General features: G+C 38.4%; 1 protein-coding gene across 17 annotated transcripts in view; it reads left to right on the top strand.

The window, feature by feature from the left end:
• ptprf (protein tyrosine phosphatase receptor type F) overlaps positions 1-27,470 on the top strand; it is a 654,269-nt gene that overhangs the window by 328,539 nt on the left and 298,260 nt on the right. For all 17 annotated transcript variants that reach the window (XM_062979663.1, XM_062979673.1, XM_062979678.1 and 14 more), the window contains exon 4: positions 26,038-26,183. In XM_062979663.1, the coding sequence (XP_062835733.1) occupies positions 26,038-26,183 (146 nt within the window). The remainder of the gene's footprint in view (positions 1-26,037; positions 26,184-27,470) is intronic.

The raw sequence follows: 27,470 nt of genomic DNA, 5'->3' as shown, positions 1-27,470 counted from the left end.
TGGGTTAATTCCACCCTTTACAGAAGTTGTTGGCAAACATTAAGCAAATAGAAACGAGAAGATAGTTGGCTTTTCCTTTTTGTGATGTAATCAATTGTGTGTGTATGTGTATGTGTGTATATTCCCACTTGTTATTAAGAGAATTACCTGGGATAAGCAAAATGCAGATTTTGCCTTTTCATGAATGAAAAAGTTTCATCCATTTCTGGAAGGGACCAAGATCTGTGGAAGCTCCTGGTAATTCTCTGGAGCACCTTTAAGTGGCAGGAGGCATTAACCAAATTACATCACTTGCCCCACATCTTTCAGCATGAGGCATGTTTTATTTCAATCTTAGTTGGTAGACCTGAAGTCTGTGCCCTTAACATAAGGTAAAGGTTTCCTCTGACATTAAGTCTGGTCATGTCTGACTCTGGGGTTGGTGCTCATTTCCATTTCTAAGCTGAAGAGCTGGCGTTGTCCGTAGACACCTCCAAGGTTATGTGGCCAGTATGACTGCATGGACAGCCGTTATCTTCCTGCTGGAGTGGTACCTATTGATCTAGTCACATTTGCATGTTTTTGAACTGTTAGGTTGGCAGAAGCTGGGGCTAACAGTAGGAGCTCACCCTCTCCCTGGATTTTAACCGCCGACCTTTCAGTCAGCAAGTCAGCAGCTCAGTGGTTTAACCCACTGCACTACCAGGGGCCCTTACTATAGGGATGGAGAAACTGTGAAACTCCAGATATTGAGAGCAGAGAGAGAAGCTTCTACAGCTCTCCTCCACGCTGCTGGCCACTTTAAAACCGTGCAGCCCAGACTGGTAAAAACAATTGAGAGAGGAGCCTCTGGTGAGTGGCCGCATTGGGCTGCCTCTAATGTTGGGCCTTTTCCATCGTCGCCCCCTCTGGCGTCACCGCTGAAGCATTCAAACCAGACAGGCAGTTTGGGGGTCTCCTCCACCATCGCCCTCTTGGCTGCTATGTTCCACTGCTGGCTTGTTCTACCACCATTGTCATTGTCGCCCTTGGAGAAGACGCTGTGGCTTACCATCGCTCAGTGTTTGTACCTCCTCCACCATCACCCCCAGACCAAATGGACTGGTCTGGGCTAAATAGACTAGACCAGCTGGATGTCTTTTTGGGAATCTTTCATCAGCCCGCTGGACATTTCTTAGGGACAATTGCATGTGGGGTGGATTGGATTAATTTTAGGTGGGCGTGGGCTGTGTGTGACAAATGTTTAACAGCGTTGAGCTGCTATTTATCAGGGTTTTGGCCATTTAAGCCACTGGATTGTAAAACCTGTAATTATGCCTCAATGCAATGTAAATTTTATTTGTTTGATATGTTTTAATATGTTTTAATCATTTGAAAGACTATTTGATTGATATGTGTGGGTTTTTTAAATAGTTTTATAATATTGTGTTTTATTGATATTGTTGTTATTTGAATCTGGCATTGAATAATTGCCATAGTTTGTAAGCTGCCCTAAGTCCCCCTTCAGGGGTGAGAAGGGCAGGGCCTAAGTACAGTAAATAAATACATAAATATGCCTTTCTGGATCCCTCTTCATTAACTGTATTGGTTATGACTGAGAGATGTGAGGGGTGGGGTTGCACCCAGCATCTATAGAGACAGTACATTCTCTACCACTGCGTTAGATATTTTCTATTTCCACTGCACAACATGGTTCTTGAAATTTCAGAGACTGTGAGGGACTGTTGTAGGAAAAACAGGGGGGAATTGTTATGTGCACAAGCCTTTGTATATGCCTAAAGGGATTATTTGGATGCTAAACTTTGCCTACTGCTGTTGCAGTTTAATTAATCCAAACCTTAGGTAGATTTGCTTGGACGGCAGACATCTTCTGTTTGTGTCATATAGGCCTTCACTGTCTTAAGGTATCTAAGCCCAAAGAATTAGTAGCAGAGAGAGGTTAACATTTAAAGCACACTACCATTTTCCTTTTGACATTTACCTGTCAGTCCTGTTGCTGCTAATACCCAAGGACAAAAACTTGGGATGCAGTGGCTCGGTGCTGCATGACATATGGAAATGTTACTATCTTTGCTCTTGATTAATATGTCTCAGAAGTGCTAGATTTCCCTGGAGATATTTACTTGCCATGTAGTTTCCTGCTCTTTTCAAGACCCTAAAGGAGCATAGTCAGGCCTTTCTTAAAATGATCATAAAAAAGGACGTAGTATATATTTTTTGCTTCAGTATGAAGATTCTTAAAATGAACTGAGCAGAATGTATTGTTAAATAGCAACCCCATCATTTAATTAACTTTCCTCCACAATTGTTGGTTGGATAATCAGCTCTCCTGGGGAAAGACTTGTTCTTCATCCAAGCCACTTAACAGTAGGAAAGCAGAGAGATGTGTGCTGTGTTTTTTGTTCTGTTCCTGACAAGGAATTCTTCTTTATGAACTCACTGCTGCACAGGGCTTATTTGAAGTGAGCATATACAAATGGGCTAAGGCTTAGGTTTAGAACTGACTGTAAATGAAAGAGTGAAAGTCTCCACTTTGAATAAAGACCATGACTTTGAATGCAAAAGCTTTTAGGTGAAGTGGGAATCTCAATACTTTTTTCAGAAGCAGAAGAGTGAAGATTTTTAAAAAGTTTGGCAGAAATTTTGTCATTTATGGTGTTTTGGCTTTGGAATATATGTAGCCAATTCAGTCAGCCTTTTACATTTGTTGAGGATAGGGGAATAGGACACCTTTGAAAATGAAAATCTGTGAATTAAATGCTTTTTGCTATCTTGTTTTTTGTCTATTAGTATTCTATTCATCTCAATGAATATATACATATGTATGTAAATTATTCAGAGCGAATAGCTCTATAGACATTTCTAATCCATCCAGTACAACTCTGTGGTCAGGGTGAACAGCAAACTGAGCATAAAATCATACTTGAGGACATAGAGATTCCTGTATTGAACATTTTCATTGAATCCATGGATAATCAAATTCACAAAAGTCAAAATTGCAAATGTAGAGGGTAGATTGCATTAACAACTACAACTATTCTTAGGTTATAATCTGGTTATTAGTAAATATATTAAAACAGATTAAAACATACACTTAATAATGGTAAGAACAGTGCAATTCAAACAACAGAAAGCCCTGTCAGATACCCTTTCCTTGGAAACTTTAAGTTCTGTCATAACTGTCAGAATAAAAATGTCTTTGTCTGCCAATTCAGGGAGAGCAAGGGGAAAAAATTCTAGACCCCCCTATAGGGAGAATTTGAGAACTTAGGGACAGTCACAGAGAAAGTCTTATTTCATGTCCCCACTAACCACACTTGCAAAGATGGGCAGGATTGATTGAAAGAGCTCTCCTGAGTATTTCAAGAACTGGGCAAATATCGGGAGATATGGTCTATTGGATAGCCTGGTCCAAAGCCATGTTGGACTTTGTAGGTCTCCATAATTTCTTGAATTTTACCTGAAAACAGGAGCCCCCAGATGGCGTAGTGGACTAAGTGACTTGAAGGTTGGGTTGCTGACCTGAAAGCTGCCAGGTTCGAATCCCACCCGGGGAGAGTGCGGATGAGCTCCCTCTATCAGCTCCAGCTCCATGCGAGGACATGAGAGAAGCCTCCCACAAGGATGGTAAAAACATCAAAACATCCGGGCGTCCCCTGGGCAACGTCATTGCAGACGGCCAATTCTCTCACTCCAGAAGCGACTCAAGTTGCTCATGACACGAAAAAAAAAAAACCTGAAAACAAACTGCCAACCATATGTGTTATTCTTGTTTATGGATATTTACCACAAAGATGCCCCTGCATTATGGGTGCATGGTTTTTCCATCCCATGATTACATTTCATTAAAGGCTTATTTCTGTATTTACTTTCAAATACAGTTTTCCAAAAGGTGTTAAGCCTGAGGTTTATCACAATTTGTTCGTGTCCATCTTAACCAGATGAAGGAAGAAGATATGTTGGAACAGTCTGGTAAATGTCATACGATTTGCCGTGTATCTCCTAAAATTTCTGAATCCCAATAGTAATCTTAAAAAACAACCTAAACACCACCACCGCGAGTTTTTTTATTAGCTGCTTTAACTAATCATTTTAGTTCTTACTTGTAAAGTGCGAGTATATATTGACTGGCTTTTGTCAGGGCTGTGTGTAGCCTTACTGGCCACTGAGAATTCCATGTTAGAATAGTTGGCCTATAGTAACTCAGCTTTTGTTTTTATATATAACATGTTGGCCATAGGATGCACAAGGGTGACTTCTTCTCCTTCCATTCCCCTTTTAATTTGTACTTGTTCTGATTAGTAAACCTTCTCATTAGCATGAAATGAATCCAGAAACTCATATTTACATCACCTAAACCATGGGCATAAGTGATTGTTAAGTGAATTGGGTCATTGTGTTATTTTACTGAAGACAATGAGCATCCAGCAGATGCTCTAACAAAGAAGTGAAATGTTGATATTGCAATTGTTTTATGTACAGGAAGATCCCCATAACCTATGGTCTTCCTAGTAATTTGCTAGGTTCTCCAGGTAATTCTATAGAATACATCCCCTGGAAGTTGCTTTGGAAGACCTAGCAAATTCCTAGAGATTATATGTCTCTAGGAATCTCTAAATCCTATAACATACCTCTATGGTATGCTGGAACCAAAACTCACTGTAATGGTGTTTAGTCTTATCCACAGTTTCAGACCGTAGCCTGGTCAGGAGCTTATCTCCATGGACATGGTATTCTTATTGTGTATGTGAACAGGGATCAGTATAACTAGGGACACTACATATATTGATCATCAATGATATTAGTGTACTCTACATTGCCAAACTCCAGATATAAAAGGGTTAAAACTAATTTTGTTTTGAAAGTGAAGGTAAATGTTTTAGAAGTTAATATTCTGATTGAAGTATTAAATTAGCCCTTTCTGCTTGACACCTTATTATAACTAGCAAGCAGCTAACATGTGGCTTTCTGTAATAAAGATTAATTTTGTTTTCTTCTGGGAAAATAGCTCTCTTGGATTTTTAAACTTATATAGTTCACAGATTTACACAGTCTGTATCTCTGTATTACACTAATAAATTTGAACTTGTTTGGGGCAATGACTAATATATACAGCTCTTTCACTTTTGTTTCTGCATGATAATTTGGTTCTTTACTGCTGTTTCTTTGCTTGTTTATTCAAAAATTTATATCCTGCCTCCCCCACAGTGCTTGGCACATCTTTCAAGATATAAAACATTTTACAGTAAAACTTCCTCTTCCCAAGGTATATTTAAATAAAATCATCACCAAATCTACTGAGAACAGATAAAATGACAATAAACATAAAAGGCCAAAACAGCCCAATTAGCCTCTGAAGCAGAAAAGGTTTTAAACTTCTTAGAGGGGTGCATGGTAAGGACCTAAATACACCAAAGGTGTCAGATTCTGTCTGACTTGGAAACTAAGCTGGGTCAACTCTGGTTAGTACTTGGGTGTGAGACTGGCAACAAATAATAGGCTACATTTCAGAAGAAGAAACTGGCAAAGCCATCTCTGAATCTTCCTTACCTAAGAAAACCATGTGAAATTAATGGGATTACCATAAGTCAACAGGCAACTTGATGGCATGCACATACACAAATGTTCCCAAACTTCAATCAGAATGCTATGCAATGAGTTTTCCAAGCCTGTGTTCTAAAGGTGCTGCATTATCTCACATCTGTTCTTCTAATCTTTATTACCAACAGACCTTTTGTGTAAGGAGAGGCATATTCTATAAAATTCTACAAAGACTCCATCCATGTGTTATAGCTGAATGTAGAATTAATTGCAGCACACTGTGTTTCCCCCTGATTAGATATCCCCTTGTGCATGCTGAGTTCTTTGAGTGTGTGTGTATATAGAGAGGTAAAGGTTTCCCCTGACGTTAAGTCCAGTCATGATCGACTCTGGGAGTTGGTGCTCATCTCTATTTCTAAGCCGAGGAGCTGCCGTTGTCCATAGACACCTCCAAGGTCATGTGGCCGGCATGACTGCATGGAGCGCCGTATAGAGAGAGAGAGAGAGAGTGAAATCCTTGGTTAGTTTTTATTGAATTTCATGAATTTTCAGAGCACACGGCATGTGTACATGTTGTTTAAAATGCTTTATAATATGAACAGTCTTATATTTAGTACTACATAGTTTTACTGTATTTGTTTATTAACTCCAAGGGGAAGGCATTCCATAAATGGGGCACCCTAGTGAGAAGGCTCCTTCCCATGTCCTTGTGTAGTTTTTATGATGATCTGTTTTAACTATAGTAGGAGAGGCAGGTGAGAAATAAAAATTGTTGTTATTGTTCTGGATTTTCCCACTGGTGAAACATAGACCAAAGCCCCACTAGTTCTAAAGAAGAGAGTCAGACAGCCATATTCTTGAGTAGTGGATGTCCCAAGTTATTCAGGGCTTTGAATGAGATCCCCGGGACCTTGAATTCAGACCAGAAGGGAACTAACACAGCAAACTGAGCAGCTAACCACACAGCTACAGAATCTGTATTGGTTTTAAGCCCCATGCAATCAGGTGTATCCATGTAGCTGCAAATATTCACAGAGGTAAACACCAAAATTGCTTGAAATATCATCACTGGAATACGGCTTTCATATTGTGTTTGTATTGTTAGGGATTTTTCTCTGTCCTACTAATAATGAAGGAAATATAGAGAAGTGTTGCATTTTGGATTTCCAGGAAAAAAATAATTTGTATCTATTTGTTTAAATCAAACCATTTGATAGGTAAAATGGGAAATGCCAAAAGAATTTTCTCACAAATTCCCAGAACTGGTATCAAGCCAGTATACAAGATGCTTCAGCCTCAGACAATACAGATGCTGTTTTCTAATATCAGGAGTCAAGCATGTAAAATATCCAGTATTTGAGAAAATAGAATGGCTTCTCAATTCCTGCTCTGCTTTGTTGTCAAGCATGTTAGTAACAGGTCAGTTCATCACGTCCATGAATTATTGAACATTCAAATAGACACAGAATTGGGGACATTTGTAGTGATTGAACATGATGAAATTTAAAAGACTATTCAGTGAGAAGGCCTGATGAACATTATGAGCATTCCCCTTTATCATTTCTGAGCAAAAGAATTCTTGCACTTATGGCTGTGACAGAATAGTAATTGTGGCTTGAGTCCTCACAGATACAGTTAGTGTAATTATGAAGAGGGAAAATGAGTGTTTCATCCCATTCTCTTCTGTTAGTGGAACATCTAATTTAAAATGTATAGTCTCTCAAATTATTGGGGCCTGTGGTTACCAGCGTCAGACTTCAAATTCAGAACTTTGACTGTTTTTCTCCTCCTGCTGCATGGCTGTTAAATTAGCAGACAATCAAAGGAGGCAAAAAGAAGAAGAGCATCTCATTCTGTGGCTGTATGATAGGCTGCTGCTCAGTCTGCTGTGTTAGAACAGATGGTACTTTACACTTGCTTTTGCTCCTCATTGCCTTTCTTTAAAACATTCTAGGATGCTTTTGGGTCAAAGCCATCTCTTCCTGAGAGGAGAGGGCACAACTATTGAACAGTTAAAATCCTTTATGCGTAACACTGCAGAGATGGAATACCTACTGAGTACAGACAGTAGAATGAGATTTAGCCAGTTGACCTGTGACTTAAAAGTACTTTCAGATGAAGTAAACTGCCCAGCAGACACTTTTCCTAGCCTGTATAGATATTCTTAGCTGTATACATTCTGCCACGGGAATCAATGTCCCGCAAGAGGCATACTGACACAGCAGAGAAAAAACATGCTTGCCTGAGAATAAAGATGCAAACATTTAGTAAATGGAAATACTATTGGAAATTAAGAATTATGGCATAGGGTTATACAATGTTGTTAGAGTATCCTATGCAATAAATAAAACAGTGAGCTATGTCAATAGCAGACATTCCTAATAGCCTTGAGTGCATAATTACAAGCAGATTTAGCATTTTAATAATGACAATGCTAGTTTGAAATATGAGTTCAAATGGTAGTGATTTGTAGCTTCCAAAGGAATTTATAGATTGTGCAGACAAATGCAATACTGGAAGAAGTCAGCTTTCATTAAATGTTGCCTAAGGAATATCTAGTACAGGCCTCCCCTACCTGAAATACTTGGAACCAAAGGTTTTTCTAATTTTAGAATATTCGCATTTACATAGTAAATGAAAGATGGAGAGAAAATGGGTAAGTCACACATCCAGTGCCCAAAGAATTTTTCTTAAAAGATCCCTGGGGGAAATGGTGGGGAACTCTCTTACATCACCTCCCTATTAAAAAACAGATATATCCCAGGCACTTTACTGGCTTTCAATGCACTTTCCATCCTTTTAGCAAAATAGTCTGAAAGGAAGAGGAAAACCTCTCAACCTGTAAGCCTTTTTACAAATGGCAGCTGTAATTGTAGCATACCACTTTGGGGGCCTTAGAACTATAACTGATTATTGTGTTATACAAATAGCTTTCCAAGTTATGTGAGTTGTCAACCATAAATATCTTTGTTACAGAACGCAGTAAGCATTCATAATGCCCCCCCCCCCTTCCCCAATCTTAACAGGTGCAGCTCTAAGGCTGTTTTCAAATGTATTGTTTTACTGCTAGAAAAGCAGACAGAGATGTCATCTGGAGAAACATTAACTGAAAAGTTCAATTATGCTATTTTGGGGGGATTGTATTTAAGGCTTAAAAGATGTGGAAGGAGATTTGAAGAAGAAACAGCAGCCCTCATTACATTTCTGCATCTTGCTGTAGCAAACAGTGACCCTTTTAAAACTCTCAGTGCCATTTCCCCGTTATTTGTCTCACCTGCAGACTCACTCTTACAACATCAAAGCACACACAGCCTTGCATAAGAGAATGGAAGCAAGGTTTCCCAATCTCTTGGGTGCTGTCCTTTTAAATTTTGTCCAAAAGATAGTGAGCCTGGGTTTTAACAGACTGCAAGGTGAATCCAATTACCAGCCAGGCAAACAAAACACACCCAAGCCAATTTCACAGTGAAGTCTTGAACAGAATACATGAAGCCTGGAGAACTGCAGATGAAAGCTCTCCCTACACACACACACAAAACCACCTAACAGCTCCTGAGAGTGTAGATTATATTCCTGTCAGAAGCAATGAACTCACTGGCTGTGAATTCAGCAGGGAAGCTATTTCTGTTTTCTACCACTCTTTTAGGTAGAATATTTAAGTACTCTTCAGTCTTGTTTTTTTGTAGAGTTGATATCAGATCTCCAGTACTATCCAATATTTCTGAGATAGTAACCACATGACAGATCAGTTTCCTGTCCTTGTTGAGATGTCTTCTGTGTAAGAAAAAACAACCAATGATTCACCTATAGCAGAATGAGCCAGGTTAGCTTACAGGTGTAATAATGATGATAGTGATGGTGATGATGATGATGATGTGCCACAGTGGCATTAAAGAAAGGGAAAATTACTCACAGCGAGGGCATAGAGATGCCAAACGGACAAATCATAAAATGCAATGAGCCTGAAGCCTATAAATATCTGGGCATGCTACAGTTGGACAATATCAAGAACGGGAATGTGAAAAATGTGGTCAGCAAAGAATATATCCAAAGAGTCAGAAAGATTTTGAAGAGCAAATTAAATGGCGGAAATACGATCAAGGCTGTCAACACCTGGGCCATCCCCGTCATTAGATACACTGCTGGAATTGTGAACTGGACACAAGCAGAGCTAGATGATCTGGACAGAAAGACAAGAAAACTGATGACAATCCACTACTCATTACACCCGCGTAGTGATGTTGACAGACTTTACCTGCCCAGAAAATAGGAGGCAGAGGGCTTCTGCAAGTGAAACAAACGGTAGAGGAAGAGAAACATGCCCTGGCAGATTATGTGAAAGGCAGTCAAGAACCAACATTGAGGAAAGTCAACAGTAGTAAACTGCTTCAAGTGCAAAAAACAAAGAGTGAATACCGTAAAAACACAATCCAGAGCAGAAGAGAAAACTGGCAAAAGAAGGCTCTCCATGAGCAGTTCCTGGGAAATATCGAGAGCCAAATTGACAAAGAAAAAACATGGCTGTGGCTCACAAATGGAACTTTGAAAAAGGAGACAGGGGGCCTGATTCTGGCAGCCCAAGAACAATGCCATCAAAGCCAAAATTCAAAAGTCGACGACAGATCCCAAATGTAGACTCTGCAAGGAAGCAGATGAAACAATAGATAACATCCTCAGCTGTTGCAAGAAGATCGCACAGACTACAAGAAGAGGCATAACACCATTGCTCAGATGATTCATTGGAACTTGTGCCACAAATACCATCTGCCTGCGACAAAGAACTGGTGGGATCACAAACCAGAAAAGGTTACAGAGAATGAACATGTCAAGCTACTCTGGAACTTCCGAATTCAGACAGACAGGGTTTTGGAGCACAATACTCTTGACCTCACGATCGTGTTAAAAAACAAAGTATGGATTGTCGATGTTGCAATCCCAGGGGTCAGTAGGATTGAAGAAAAACACCTGGAAAAGCTTACATGATATGAGGACTTAAAGATCAAATTGCAAAGACTCTGGCACATGCCAGTCAAGGTGGTCCCAGTGGTGATCAGCACACTAGGTGCAGTGCCTAAAGACCATGGCCTGTACTTGAACACAATTGGCATTGACAAAATTACCACCTGCCAGTGCAGAAGGCCACCTTCTGGGATCTGCCCGCAATATTCGCTGATACATCACACAGTCCTAGACACTTGGGAAGTGTCCGACATGTGATCCAATACAACAGCCAGCAGAGTGTCTGCTGTGGACTCATCTTGTTGTGTTTCAAATAATAATAACTTTATTTTTATACCTCGCCCCATCTCCCCGAAGGGACTCGGGGCGGCTTACATGGGGCCAGGGCCAGGTGAAAACAGATAATATACAAACAATATAAAAACCCAACAATATAAAAACAAATCAATAAAACATATTCAGTGTTGTTGGACTGCAGCTTCAATTACCTTTGGTTGATAAATGTTATTTAGCAACATCTGGAAAGCTAGTGTTGCCTAGCCAAAAATACATTCTCTACACTGTATAAGAGTTGAATTTTCATCTGCTTCTTGTCTAGCAAGTAACTGCTGTAGAACACAATTTTCACATGTGAGTAATGCCTAAGAAATTATATATACAATCTCTCTTGTATGAATTAAATTTAGGTGTCAGTTTGAGCTAGGTTGCTTTTAAAATGTATTACCATTATTGAAACGTTAATTTGTGAAACTCATAAATTTTCAGCCAATTTATTTTGATTTCAAGAGCAATTTAGCATAGATTGGAGACTCATAATTTCACCGGGAAAAATTAGACACCAGGAATTACTTCAATATTTTACCGGCTCTATAGTCAAACCTGTTCTGCCTTGTTTGTCAATTAAAAGATGCTGTGTTCCTTTTTTCCCTTTTTCATTTGCCATTTTTGTCCCATCTATCTTAGTGCATTCAGTTCACCTGACTTCCCAGAGGAATCTGTTAAGTATGCTTGTTTGAATGCCAGCCCATCATTGCCTAATGGAGTTAAGTGCAATGTGGATATACTCAAAAACCACAGTGGATGAATTATATACATGGGTGCTTGTTAATATAATCAGAACAGCACTTATATTGTGTATGTAATTTACTCTATGAAGTTCACTTATTCATAGGTGAAGCAGCAAATTAGAAAACAAAAGTGGCTGGTAATGTTGTTAATAATGATCACAGGAATCTGCAAGAAAAATCCTAGGCTTTGGCTGATGCAATGCTGTTGAATTCTATTGGTTTGGGGCAGCTTATACCGCTGAGATTTTAGTATCTGCTGAAAATGATTCAGGGTCACTGCATTCAAGTGAAAGAACTTTTTAAATCCTACAATTTTGGAAAGGACAGATTGCTGATGCTTGGCAGTCCAATTCCAAGTCCCACACATAAACTAGCAGCACACACAAATATGTCAAAGCTAGAAGTGGTATGGTGTCAATGTTGGTACTTTTTCTGTAACCTCCAAACTATCAACAGTAAATATTGTCTGAATGTTCTGCTGACAAAGTTCTGAGGTAAATCAAGGTCTAGAACTGTGAATGGTTCAGTGGGCAAACGCTGGAACACAAATCACTTAAGGGACCATCACTTTCATTTGTGTGCAGTGGAAGTCAAGGAGCCAGCTGCTTGCTAACAGTGAGATCTGCTTTCACAGATTCATCTTTGCATGTGTGTTTTTTTCCCCAGTCACTTAAAGACAGAGGGAAAACACATGCTGTAGAGCTAGTTAAAGTGTGTGCTCATACATTAATGGTTTCTCTTTCTAACATGATGCCAAAAATCGTTCTTCTGCTTTGAGACCTCTGAGAGATAGGTAAACAAATACTGCTTTCTCAGAGAAAATGAAGGCAGGAATCTTATGGAAACTTAAGCCACACAAGTGGTGACAAGTCTCAGAAGCCTGTTTCTCACAACATGCTGCTAAGAGTTACACAGAATCTGTCGACTAAGTCAATGAAATTACGTATTTGATTTCAGAATTCTCTGTTTTTTTCTCTCTTACAGAGACTATCAACTTCATCCATACTATCTTTCTACAACAAATGGTGTATATGTCTTTTAGTACAATTAGCAGAAATAGAAGATTTTGTGTAGATCCCTTGGGCAAAATAATCTAAAGTGCATATTTTTGTTTTCAAGAAAGTTTTTTAAAAAAACTGCAATCAGAGGCATCAAGCACAGTAGAAAAATAAACATTAGGAAGAGCAGCTCAATTTCAGCAGTTTTAATAATTTCACCTTGAAGTCAAAGGTGAAAATGTTCAACCAAACAAAGAATGGTTTAGCATTAAAATGTTTGTGAAAACCAAGGCATGAGTTTTAACATTGTGATTGTAAACATCCTTGCAAGTATCATACTGTGTAATTTACATTTGAAGGCATGCATGGATTTGGAGTGTAACTTTAGTTGAGCAGCATCAAGATCCATTTGGAAGCACTCTTGATGCTACATAGGATGAAACATACATATGATATAACTAAACACAACTGCTTTGAAGAGGATACTAGTATACATCTTAGCACAGATCTCATCCATTGAGCTATTATATTCACTACAGAATGTGTACTCTACAAAAAAAGCAGTGAACAAATTGCATTATGGCACAGTTTTGTGTCTTTTGTGGTTGATCTCTACTGTCTCACAATTATCACTCGGCAATCAAAAAAAGCTATCCCTTGATAGCTAATTCTCAACATCTTTCTGAAGCTATTAATACGGTATTCCTCCTATCAGTGCTTTCCATCAGCCACCTACTATAATGAAGCTGTTTATGGCAGCTGAAATAAAAAATACCAGCTACGAAGTCTTGGCTCACATCATTGTGTATCCAAGCATTGCATCTCCTGTGCATAATCTGCATGACTAACCTCTAAAAAGCAGAAGGCACTGGAAAAATCTGTCATATTAAACAAAACATGACTTTCACTTCCACCAATTTCATATATGCAACTGAATGCCAGAACCCAGATGCAACATGCAGTATGTATTCAAAACCACCACTGATCTTCATATGATATTCAAAAACCATAAATAAGCAATGATCACCAAAATGTGGAGAAGCCTGCTGGAAAATATTTTAATTGTGAGGGCCACAGCTTTTCAAAATAGGAATGTTTCCAGTAGAGAAGCTCTGTAATCTAACCATGCCTGAGATAAGAGAAAAATTCTGGGTCGATACACTTCGTACCCTGATGCTGCAAGGCCTTGATTTAGTATCACTGTCGCCTCCAGCACCACCTTCTGATTTCCATGCTTTTGAAGCTTGAAATTCTGTAATGGCGTTGTTGTTGTTGCTGCTGCTGCTGCTGCTGCTGTTGCTGTTGTTACATGGTTGCCATAAGCCATAACTTGCTTATAACCTGGTTCATATTGACCTATATGTAACCTGTGAATTCCTTTTTAACATCCGGCAAGATTCTTCTCTTGCAAATTCTGCATGAGACAATGAGTGTCAATGTTTCTGCATAGTGCACAAAATGTCTGTGCAAAACTGGTATCTTTTCCCTTCATGAAATGAAGCATAGAGGAAGCACAAAGAACTGGCTGATTGATCAAAAACATGCAAACAACACACCTGGTGCTTCCAATTTTTTAAAAGTCTATGTAAGATGGCAGCACCTGTCATAGTTTGGATATGCAGTTTGCATAATATATACAATTTATTTAAAAAACTTTCTACCAAATACAAAAAAGTATCTTTGCAGAGAAAATATCTCACCATCTCACAGGTGAGATTCTGAAGTGCTGTATGCAAGAATCATTTATAACATTGCACAACGGTGTTATGGATTGTAGGCCATGTCAGCCTTACTGATTTTCTGGAATTGAAACCAAGAAGATATAGTTTGGTCCTAAACCAGCGTACCCATACCCTCCACCCCACCCCACATCATTGAGTATATAAGTCTGCAGCTAAGATGCTGTCATAGTAATTTTTCACAAACGTGTAAGATGCAACTTTCTATTTCAATAATAATTGAATTGTGGAGTCCTGTTATTCCATTTTACATATTGGATAAGAAATAAACTTACTACTGTGTGACTTGGTATTCAGTTTAGTGGGGCTGTATCGCTTGTAGAGATTTCCTCTTTTGCCATGCACAAATTATAGTTTAAGTCATACTTTCCCCAACTCATGCTGTGTTCCACTTTATGATTGTGATAATGTGGTGTGATATGATTTGCTCCTCCATTGGGCTGATTGGTTTTAGAAGATCTGAGCATTAAACACCAATATCTCCTAGACATGATAGATCAGTAGTTTTCAACCTGTGGTTCACCAGAACCACTGCCTTAGATTTTCCATGTCATTAATTAAGCTTTCTTTCTTTTTCAATGTTACCATGCTTTTGTATTGTTGTGTATTACTAATATATATGAACTGCTGAAAATATTGCTGCCTACAGTTGCTTTTAAGCCCCATTTTTTAGGGCAGAGAGGATTGGACAATCCATTACTTTTCCATAGAATTTATTCTTGTTGAAATATGCAGATCTTATAAATATTTTTAAAGTATGAATACATGCCATAATGAGATTATCATATATATAGGCAGTCCCTGAGTTACAAACATCTGACTTACAACAAACGTCTCATAGTTAAGAAAGGGGGTGAGACAACAGGAAGTGAGAGAAAAGTTGTCTCAAATGAAGCTTTATCACCAATCCTTGTTTCCACAAGAAGCCAAATTTTCAAAAATCCAATTATCATGAGAAAGAAAATAAGGTGAAATCTTCTGAACAATGGCACAGAACCTATCTTGTTTGTAACTTGGTGGATGCCTGTACTATATGTGTAGTCAGATCACACACACACACACCCCCAGCCCCAAATTTGGCTAAACTTATCAATTAGTCAATGTGAATACTGCGTGAATCTTAGCTTTTTTTTCAAAGGAACTTTTCCCTTTCTCTGAATAGAGTGGTGAAAGGCAAGAGATCAAGCTGTCCTTGGAAAACCCAAAAGAAGCACCAACTCTTCTCCCCACCATGACCCAAGTTTTTGTCTTTTTGAATGTTTGGGCAGGGAAATGAGGACAGCCTTTGGTGGTAGGTCCCTGAGTTAGCATTGGTGATTTCCCCACTCTGAGGAATGACCCTTGACTTATTCAAGGGTCATATCAAAATCCTTGATTTGGCCCCCAAATCTGCTCTCCGTTTATATATGAGTTAGGCTTATACACAAGTATATACAATACCTTAATATCAATTCTAGCTATTTAATTAGCCCTCCTATCAGGAAAGTACATCAGAAGTTTCCATTTCCACTGCTTACTGTAGTTCTGAATGCTGTGAGTTTTATTTATGCTAAATCTTCAGAGATACCTTGAAACAACATTTTCCTCAACAAGGTGACTAGACTGAGTTTTTGAAATATTTATAAAATGTGCAGCCCATTCTGACATTGCTTCAGTTTCCCTAATCCTCTTTACCACATAGTTATTAGAACTGTACATTCCGCTGTCTTTTCAACCTTGGTGAGCAGAAAATACTCCTTTCATCTGTAAGATATTTCACTTTAACCTTGTCATCTTTTACAGACCTTCAAATGTTCAATTATGACATGTTGGCTATGTGCCCTGTGTATATACATTATTGCCTTTTGTTTGCTTAAGAAGTGCTGTCAATTTCACTAGATATTTCTCTGATCTCATGTAATTCAATAAAAGCATGTCCCTTGCCATTTTTTTTCACATGATACATAATAATGCCCATACATCTGTCACATTTGGTTTTTGTCATGACCATGCCTTGATGTATACATTTATATGTTTGCCTCAGAAATCTCCAAGTTGTTTTCTGTGTCTCTTCTTTCCACCAAATTTCATAATTTACTAAAAAGATAATCCCAGTGAGTTCTTGGGATGTCTGTAGACAATGTGTAATTAGAACATACAGTTGTTTTTCCATAATCAAAATTCTATACAGTAATTATCTTGCTGCTATTTATTTCCAGATTTATCATATCCATAGACATTGGCCTTTTGCCCCGTATTGGAACCTTTTTCTATTTAAAGACTGCATCATAAACCATAATTTTAGGACGTACTTACTTGGAGGTTTGCAGTGGTTTTTGCACATATGTTCTTAATGAATGCCTAGTCGTTGACACTGCAAGGTCAGCTGTTCTCAATGTATTAAGGACAAATCAAGAATGTCATGTGCCTAGACATGGCAATTTCTAGTAAACATTCTATTCCATTTAAAAGATTAGGAGACAGCTTGTTCAGAGTAATTTAATATAATGCACAGAGAAATGAGTTTCAGCATGTTATGAAGAAAGGGGACTCTTTTTTTTATAAGGATCACTTTTTTAATAACCCAATTTTGACTTCTTAGCTGCCTTAAGATTAAGTGACTTTTCTGATTCTACGAGGACTTGCTCTGCTCTCATATAGATAGCCACAACCAAGGCAGCCTCGGAGGAAAACAGTCTCGTCAGAACAGTGTCTGAAATTGCTTAGATACAAAAGGGAACACTGTTATCCTTTTTTCCTCTTCTTTGAATGTGACACTTTCTCTTATCAAGTGTTCAGACAGCTATGTGCTTACAAATATAATTCTAGTCACCATCTCAGCCTACGTTGTGGTTTCTTTCTGTGCAGTCAGATCTGTGGGATCTGTCACTACATAGAACAATCTGAAAACCATGGAAACTCAGAGAACTTTTGCCTGCTAGAATAGAGGGGACTAATACCTAAAGGGATGAGGTGAATGCTACTTGGGTCAGTTCTCATTTATAATTTTCGGGTCAATTTGCTTTATTGTTGTAATTTCCTAAAGGATGAGCATGAATCAAGACTGCCACCACTACCTTAGATGTTCAAGATTTTTTTTTTTGTGAACAAGAAAGATGTAGCAATGGTGTGCTTTAATTTCAGTAGATAGATTAACACAATGTAAAGATCATTTCTCAATTTCCCCAGTTTAAAAGAATTAGTAATTGGTTAAAGGACAAGTCATAGAATCATAAAATATAAGAACTGGGTGGAAACTCAGCCCAATCTTTGGCTGATGAAGGAAATCCTAATCTAAAGCATTTCCTTTTCCTTTGTGTATTTTTATTGTTTTACATTTTAAGTTGCTTAAACTGATTTTATTGTGAGCAGGTCAGGGATCTTAAGATATAGGATAGAATATAAATATTACACAACAAAAACAGCAGGTAAACTTTTTTTCCACTGATTAAGTGGAAAGGCATATCATCTCACATACAACCCCCCATCCCAAATTTCTATCCATTGTAGCATGCGCTCCAATCTTTCCAAGATCATAACGGACACATGTGAGGAGGAATGCAAAAACTAGGATAAGCTGCAGCAGTTTTTTTTTGTCAAGAGTCTATGGGGACTGCTCTTCCTCTCCCTTCTGCTAAGATAAATGCTTTTGCCCTTTGCATTCAGTTTGCAGCAACTGAATTGAACTGAAGACAAAGAGGGAAAGTAGAGAATAAAGGCAGGTGAAAAAGTGTGGCAACAGAGGATTAATTGGGACTCTCCCTACCAAATTGGGACAGCTACAGAGTATTGGGTAGGTCATGACAGTGAAAGCCTTCTACTGGAAGGGAGAAACCGTGTAGAATTTTGGATAAGGACTGGCAGCCAGGGCATATTTGGAACAACATACAGGAAATAATGTTTGTGTTCAGATAGTAAAGACATTTAGGTTTCTCAGTCATTTTAATGACTTTGACCAAAGTTCAACTTGTGGATTTAAAAAAAAAGATAATTATTTTGCAAAGATGCAAGAATTGGGCGATGTTATGTGACTTGTTTTTAAGAACAAAGTCAGGTGATCAAAATGATTTTGTCTCTAGAGATTAGTCTGAGAAAGGGTTTCCTATTCTGCATATTGATGGATTATAAACTGTCTTCCTAGTTTCACTATTGCCTTTGAAAACTGAACTGGAATTATTATATTTGAGCATAGTTTAAATCTTGTTGCTGTGGATATTTAAAGAAAAAAATGACTGGCTTAATATCTGTAGTGTCTTTTAGAGTGTTTCTTAGATTCCTTGCCAGGAATTGAAACTTGGCAAAGTGGGCATATGACAAAGATCTTTTGTTTGTCTGCAGATGCTGTATTCTGAACTCCATGCATGGGAAAGTAGTTTATACAAATAAGGGGGAGGGAAACAGCTTGTGTAATAGGAATGCCAGGCAGCTCTCGTTATCCTTAGTCAGGATTCGTTTCTCTTCACCAGGTAGATGAGGCCAGTATCCAGCTCAGAGCACAATGCATGCTATCATTAAAAGGAACTGTTCTTTTATCTACATCACAATTTCTAGTAGTCAAGAAAAGCTGTTTGTTACCATGACAGGTATTCTAATGAGATTGTTTACAGAGAAGTTCGTTGGGGTTGGGAGGCTAAGTAGTAGGGTGCTTTGTATTTATCTGTAAAAGAAGGGTGAGCCCCCTTTAAATGCTTTAAACTACAGGGGGAGGGATTAAGTTGCGAGGCCTTTGAACTTGCAGCTTCAAGAACTGGCTGCTTGCAAAGGGGGATTAAAACCTTTTAATCCTTTTGTGCAAAATAATATGGTGTTTAATGTGGCAAGCATGCTAGCAAAATTAATTTTCATGTTTCCTTTTCCAGGCAAGAACATTCAGCTCTGTCTTTATTCAGGCAGAAGAATTTTGGTCTGCCTCTTTTTCCTGGCCGTATATATTCTGGATTTTTTTGTACATTGCAGTGAATTTAATAAATTTGACATTTGCAAGAAAGCTATAAATTAGGGGGTATGGGGTTTACATGTTAACCCACCTGAAAAATTAGAATCAGGGTCAGCCACTGCTGAGAAAGCTGTCAGGCAGTACCATAATAATAAAGTTTATTAATTTGCAAAATGTATTTCTCAACCCCCTGTCCCCTAGACCTTCCTACCAATGTACAATAAATTAAAAACAACTTTTGGAAAGGCTGCTCACATACAATGGAAAATATAGTTAAATCCTTCCTCTCATTCAGCTATTCTGGGATTACAACAAGAAAAGAAAAGAAAATCTCAAGGAGTTGGTTTTATTCTTCATGTTGTAACTTTAAAGAAAAGAAACATCTTAGAAAATTTCAGCCGCACTTGAATTGGAGCATTTCAATCCTGCTTGTCTAATAGGATACAAAAACGTATTGTATTTTTAAAAAACACAAATTTCTAGATGTCTGGAATAGTTTTATTTCAGTTTTGTGAAACTGTCATGTCCATTTTTGCAATTCTGCATATAAATAAATACGTCTTCCACCACTGCCCATCTCTATAGACATTGCTTGTTTCACAGAAGGGAACAAAATACTCCCACCTTCAGTTAGTAACTGTTCTTGGACTAATGTTAAAGGGATTTTCCATCTAGTCTCAAGTAAATTCCTTTTGCAACCATAAGGATGCCCTAAACTCCCTTTAAGTACTTTGGCTCTAAATATGTTTCAGAAGGTATTTTAAGCCTAGTAATATCACTGAGTACTGTAATCAGGGTTAACAGTAGTCAATATAGATAAAAATGTAACAGAAGCAAGGTATGGTTAAGTAGCTCCTGATCCAGCTGTTCAGACTCTGCTCTTTAACTATTAGTTACATGTGCACCGTTGTCTGAATGTCTGCTAGCTCCATTAGTAATGTGCTTTAGTTGCAGAATCCTAGATAATTAATAGACAGTCCCTTATGGATGTGAGGCAAGTGCTTCATTTTGCAGCTCTTGGTTCATTCAGTGAAGTGGAAAGGACTCCTTGCCAAGTAACATATAGGCAGTCCCCAAGTTTCGAACATGATAGGTTCTATAGGTTTGTTCTTAAGTTGAATTTGTTTCGAAGTTGCGGCAGGTACATTTTAAAGTGTAATTATATCTATATAAGCTTTGGATATCATAACACCCTTGTGTTGTTTGTTTTGCTATCTGTGTCCCAATTAAGAAGATTTCACCTCACTTTCTGTCTCTGGGATCATTGGATTTTGAAAAATTTGACTTGTTGTGGAAATAAGGATTGGTGATAAATCTTCAATGGCGGCACCTTTTCCACATAATAACGCTTTCAGGAGTGAATTTCCCTTCCGAGGGGTAGATTTCTCTCACTTCCTGTTGTCTCATCCCCTTTCTTAACTACGAGTCGTTTGTAAGTCAGATGTTTGTAACTCAGGGGCTGCCTGTATTCATAGAATCATAGAATAGTAGAGTTGGAAGAGACTTCATGGGCCATCGAGTCCAACCCCCCGCTAAGAAGCAGGAAATCGCATTCAAAGCACACCGGAGCCTCCACCACAGCCCGGGGGGGAGAGTTCCACTGCCGAACAGCTCTCACAGTGAGGAAGTTCTTCCTGATGTTCATGTGGAATCTCCTTTCCTGTAGTTTAAAGCCATTGTTCCGCGTCCTAGTCTGCAGGGCAGCAGAAAACAAGCTTGCTCCCTCCTCCCTATGACTTCCCCTCACATATTTGTACATGGCTATCATGTCTCCTCTTAGCCTTCTCTTTTGCAGGCTAAACATGCCCAGCTCTTTAAGCCGCTCCTCATAGGGCTTGTTCTCCAGACCCTTAATCATTTTAGTTGCCCTCCTCTGGACGCTTTCCAGCTTGTCAACATCTCCCTTCAACTGCGGTGCCCAAAATTGGACACAGTATTCCAGGTGTGGTCTGACCAAGGCAGAATAGAGGGGGAGCATGACTTCCCTGGATCTAGACACTAGACTCCTATTGATGCAGGCCAGAATCCCGTTGGCTTTTTTAGCTGCCGCATCACGTTGTTGGCTCATGTTTAACTTGTTGTCCGCAAGGACTCCAAGGTCTTTTTTGCACACACTTTCAAGCCAGGCATCCCCCAGCAGTGTGTGCGAAAAAGACCTTGGAGTCCTCGTGGACAACAAGTTAAACATGAGCCAACAATGTTTATTGCTTAGCATGCACCATGTAGTGCTGTAGAGAAAGGTCATATCACCCCAAAACATTGAAATCCAGACATGAAAAGCTACAATGAAATGCTGTTTTGCTGGAAGAACCCATTTTAAATTTACAAAAAGTTCATGCAGAAAAAAGAGTTGTTTCATATGAGAAGACCATTTTGATGTGTTTTTATATCTTTCTCAGTACCTTTAGTACCCATGAACCATGAATTACATTTCCTTAGCTCATTTGTTTTGCATTTCTCTTGCTTGTTCCTCTGCCCTTCTCTACTTAAATCACCTTGCTGCACTTTCCTACCATAGCAGTTGGCCTAATTGTACACAAAATCATAAATTAGACAAAATTTATTCTAAAAGTAGGTCTTGGTGACCTCAACCTAAGATATTTCTTATCCTACAATTCAAAGGTATGTTCTGCCATCCATAAATTATTGTACTATATAGCTACAATACATATAATTAAAAACTGAATCTTAAAGGAATGCCAAGCCTAGCGCCGATGAAGGTGGCCCTCTAGTGCAGTCAATTAGCTTGATTGACAACATTGTTGAGGAGGCAGAAAGGGCAAGATTTAGCAACAGCATCAGTTTGGATGAGTCAGATTGCAGAAGGTTGTTGGCCTGAGGCACTAACAGTATCTTGTAACATTATGTATTCCGTATGATCAGCAGTTATTCCACACCTTAGGATGAAGTAGAGATTCTAGTTGTGTCTCAAGCATTTCAGTTTATAATTTTTCCTGCCTGGGCACCATCTGCTGGAAGACAGGTAGACCTGACATATTTCCCATGTGTTTACTTTATTTAGTGTACAAACCATTTGTTTTAAGTATCTTAAAATGGTAAAACGTATGCCAGTGTTTAGTGAAGAAAGATTTCACAAATTCACTCAATTCATTCTCAATTGCAGGTAAGGTTAAGGATATAATTAAATATATCTTCCATAGAAGCTATGTGAGATAAGAGTGAGTTAAATAAAATAGACCTTTAGGATCTCATCTCATGAGAGGGAGAAAGCATCATGGTACCGTGGTGTTTAGTCCCGCTGCGTTAGAAAGCAAATAGTTTGTGAGAGTCACTTATCCTCGCAGCTTCCAAGGCCAGTCTGCAGTTCTGACTCCTTTCCCTCCTTCCTTCTCTTCCTACCGCTCTCAGGTTTTCCCAGCCAGACACCTCTGCTCCCCCACCCTTCTTTCTGGTCCACTCAGGTAGGAGAAGCAGAGGCTTCCCCTCTGCTCTCCCTACCAGTGCCCCTACTCTTGAGGAGGTAAGAGGCTTCATTCTTAAGGCAGACCCCATTTCACTCCATGCTATCTACTCTGCTATCTGTAGGGGTGTTGAGATATAAAATTGTAGAGAACAGTGTCCCTGTAAATAGGATAGCATAATGACAAGATGATATGTTTTTAAAGTGATATACAGCAGTGCCTTTGTATCTACTAGGATTTAGTTCGAGATCCCTCACCCTGATACCAAAATATGTGGACACCCAAATCTGATTATATGCAATGGCATAGTTAAATGGGACTCTCCATATAAAATTGCAAAATCATATTTTTTCCCTGAATATTTTCAAGACATGGATGCGTGAATCAATGAATCAGAAGAGACAACTGTATGTATGAAATTGCAAGCAGTACAGTCTCTACCAAGTTTGGGACACCTGTGTTCAAACTGTATCTATTGATTCCCAACAGAAAAATGTAACATTTCAATATAAGTACAATGAATTCTTAAGTGTCAACCCCATGGTTTGAAAAAATGATTATATGAATCCAATTTTGCAGTCAAGTATACTTCAGAAGAGCCGTACAAATAAAATACATGTGCAGTTATTAAAATTATATTATTTGTAATTTTGAACATTATGAGATAATCACCACCTTCCGGAATTGATCATCTAAGTAGGGGTGGAATCAGTGCAATATAGGGTCTTCCTGTCATCCTGGGTAGCCATGATTGATGGTACCAAAAAGAATAACCTAAAAGGCCACTTAAAAGAATGAGGAAATTCCAGAACTTATCTGAGAAGACCAAATGTATCCAGGAATTTATTCACATATATTTTCTCTGGAAATGATAGAATCATAGAGTTGGAATAGACTACAGGAGGCATCCAGCCACACCTGTGTCATGTAGGGATACACAATCAAAGACACTCCTTATAGATAGCCATTCAGCGTCTATTTAAAAACATCCAGAGAAGGAGACTCCACTGTACTCTGAAGCTGTGTGTTCCATTGTTGAACAGGTATTCCCATCATGTGGCGTTTTCCCAATTTGGTGAAATCCCTTTTTCTGTAAGTTGAATCCATTTCTCCATATCTTATTTTCTGGAGTAGCAGATAACAAGCTTGCTCCATTTTCAATATGATATCTGTTCCTATCTTCCAAACCTGATTTTTAGTATTCCTTCAAGAGAAACCTGATCACCACTTCTTTAAAAGATACTGTAATTATCTCATCTCTCAGAGAAGAGTATACAGATTCCTGAACCTAGTCAGGTATCCCCTCCCCACTGGATATAATAAACCAGGAGCAATAGCATCAAGCATGTAAGTAGACAGTTGGACCTGACAGTGTTCCTAAATTTACTACGTATTAGGACTGATCACAGGCAAAATGAGATGAAACCAACCACCTCTCAGACAATGCTGCAAAATGGTCAGTTACAATGCTAATCAACATCAGTACAAATTTGATCAACATTTTTTCTGAAACAGATGATAGCGGGGAAGAAATACAGATGTAAATAGAACTATGTAGAATAGGTGTAAATCTAAGTAAATAAATACATGAAATCAATGTCAGTTAAGCAATCACAGCTAGTAATTGATTAATTTTTATCTCAGGGTACTGTCAATGACACTGAGGTTATATGTAGTGAGCTGTCGATTTCCTACATCTCAGAAATATTTTCTCTGGCTTTACCCTGTGCTTTCCCACAATGAAGTTTATATTTAAATGGCTCTTAATTGCTTCAAAGACATTTAAAAATTTTAATTGAATTAATATTTAATTCAATTAATTGCATAAATATTTTCCAAATTGGGAGTATGATTGTCAGATTCAGTTCAATTCAAAGCATGTCAAAAGGTAGAATGATACACATAATACTGAAGGAATAAGATGTTTTTCTCTTCTTAAACCTCTCTTCAGAAACAATACAGACTGATAGACTCATTTTCTCTGTTCACAATTCGCTTCTGAAATTAGCATTCTGATAACTATGTATATATTTGATTCGTTTATCTCACCATTTTTTCTGGGATCTCAGGGAAGCAAACAAGTAAAATAACAATATAAATAACTTAAACAATTCCAGATTAAAATCAATGAATAATTTAAACATGAAAAAGGTATATCAAGCAACGTGACAAGAGTAAAAAGGCTTTTAAAATCCCATATATATGCTTAAGGCAAATGAGGCTCCAAAGGACTAAAGAAAAAGCCAGTTCTTGACCAGATACCAAAAGAAACCAACATCGATACCAGTCTGGTCTACAAGTTGAGTACCTTAACCAAGGATGCCCCCCCCCCCCTAAATGTGTTCCCCCTTTATGTTGCTCTCATGGAGGAGGAACCTTCTGACAGATTTCAGTCCTTGGGTAAACATAGACATAGAGAAGCATTCCTTCAAGATCCCAACTTTTAAAGTAATCGCCAAGAATTCAGTCTGAAAGTGAATTCACAGTCAGTTTGGTTCCTTTAAGCCTGGTGTAATACGTTGTCTGTATGGTCCTTAGTCAGGAATAACCTTCTAGTAATTAGGAATGACAAGAATTATCCGTATTTGAACTGTATTGTCCTGTTCATCTTTAATTAAAGGCTTAAGTTCATTGTGGCTTCATATTTTCAACACAGCATACATTTTTATTTTAAAAACTCCTGTCTTCACCTTGTCTATCCAGTTGGTATTTCTTTTCATTTCTTTCCTTTTCCAACCCTCAGGGGAGACTGAAGAGTCAGAAACAATGGATAATGATGCCCACGTTTCTCCTTAACCCTTTCCTGAAAAAGAAAGTTTTTATTTTTATTTTCCATGGCTTTTAACAGTGTGTAATTATTGGGGTTTGGCATCGCCAGGAGTTCGTTGGGTTTTTAACATCTCAGTGTGTATTTTTTATAACAGGAACAGCAAGTAGACACAGAGTTCTTTCATAACCCAGCAAAGCAGAGTAAACCTTCCAGAAATCCCTGCGTGCTTCATTTTGAGATATATTGTAAGGCCACACAGGCTCTTTCAATGATTGTTCTGTATTATAAAAAGAAGTTTTTGTTCTGTCCAGTAGCTGCACACATTCTCCCAGAAATCGAGAATCCACTAAAGAGCATTGCTAGGCAAAAATTATGTCAAATTTTACAGAAAGTTTCAAGGTGGAAATGGGAGATTCACACAAAAATTATAAAACCTTCACGAACTCTAGCCTTCCCTAAACGGAAAGTTATCGTTGTTTCTCAGCCCTAAAAGCTGACCAGAGATGGAAGGAACATGTGTAGCCAAGAATACATGTCCAGATATTGCCAGTCGTTACTGTTAGAAATAAGTGGGAGCCTGCATTATTAATTTTACTATAAACGTCATTCATATCTGGCATACATCTAACCATGTTATTTTCTTTTAGACAAGCCAAACTTCATGAAAACTCCTGAAGATCAGATTGGGATTTCTGGAGGTGTAGCCTCATTTGTATGCCAAGCAACAGGAGATCCAAAGCCTCGCATCACATGGATGAAAAAAGGAAAGAAAGTCAGCTCCCAAAGATTTGAAGTAAGTGGTAATTTTGTTAAATATCCATATTTTGGTACCAGACCAACACTTTGGAATGAATTATATCCACTCATATGGGTGTTGTTTGGACTAAGACAACTTCCTTTTTCATACAACACATACTGGTAGTTAAAATACAATTATAACACCAATCCCTACAAGGGGGTGTAGACAGATTGATAGCTGCTAAAGCTACCAAAGACTTCCACACTGTAGAATTATAGCAGTTGGTAACACAATAATTGCCATCTCTCGATGCAATGGAATTCTAAGATTCGTAGTTTTGTGAGAGATTTACCCTTCTCTGTTAGAGAAGTCTGGTACCATAACAAACGATAAATCCCAGCATTCCATGGGGAAGTAGTGCCAAACTGCTTTAATTCTGCCATATAAATAGTCTCAGGGGGCTTGACTATAGTGGCTAAAAAACAATGGAGTCACTGTGAATTCACTACTGGCAGTATTCATGACATACAGTGACTTCCTGTGAGTATCCTCGATTTCTGATGTCAGAATGGGGCACTTGCATGAACAGCAAGAAGAAAAGGAGGTCAGCCCTCTCTTTTCTGCTGTTTGCATAGGTTGCAATTCTGAAATCATGGATGGGACGGGCAATGGCCAAGCACTTAGATGGAGCTCCACTACCATCCATTAGTGGCAGTAGCAACATGGAGGACCCAAGTGTCAACCCAGCCTATCTTGACAACAGCCCCTGATTCAGCACAAACATGCTAGATCTACAGCCACTTCATCTCAGATTTGTACCAGGTTAACCTGCCTGATATCGATGTGGTCTAAATCATGCTGAATATACTCTCTTGTACATGAGGCTATATGCCTCTGAATACCATGAAGGTGGAATTGTGTTCCTGGGCTTCCCATTGAAATCTAGTCATCCTCTGTGATAATAGAATAGGCCTTTTTCTGATATAACAGGATTCTTACATTGTTAGAAAATACTGAACTTACCAGACATCTGAGTCTAAATTGTTAAATGGTTAAACATCTTCCTTGTAGAAAAATCAAATGCCTTCTAAGAGCAAAAGCAATAAGATTCTTCAAATTTTAGAACAGTTTCCTTTTCATCTCAGTTTATTAAAGTAGAAACAAAGCTCTGACATCTAGTTTCCAAAAGCTGCTTAACAATTAAATTTGGTTAGCATTCACCTTGGTTAAAGTTAATGGATGTGTTTATGGCATCCTTAATTTCTGCTAACAAGATTGGGGAGATTTGCATTACAGAATGGAGGGAGTTTCATCTTTACCAGTTTTTCAGTCATAGTTAAA

Source organism: Anolis carolinensis, chromosome 4 (assembly GCF_035594765.1).
Source record: "Anolis carolinensis isolate JA03-04 chromosome 4, rAnoCar3.1.pri, whole genome shotgun sequence".
NCBI lineage: Eukaryota > Metazoa > Chordata > Lepidosauria > Squamata > Dactyloidae > Anolis > Anolis carolinensis.
Note: the sequence above shows the minus strand (reverse complement) of the source record. Positions and strands in the feature narration are given on the sequence as shown.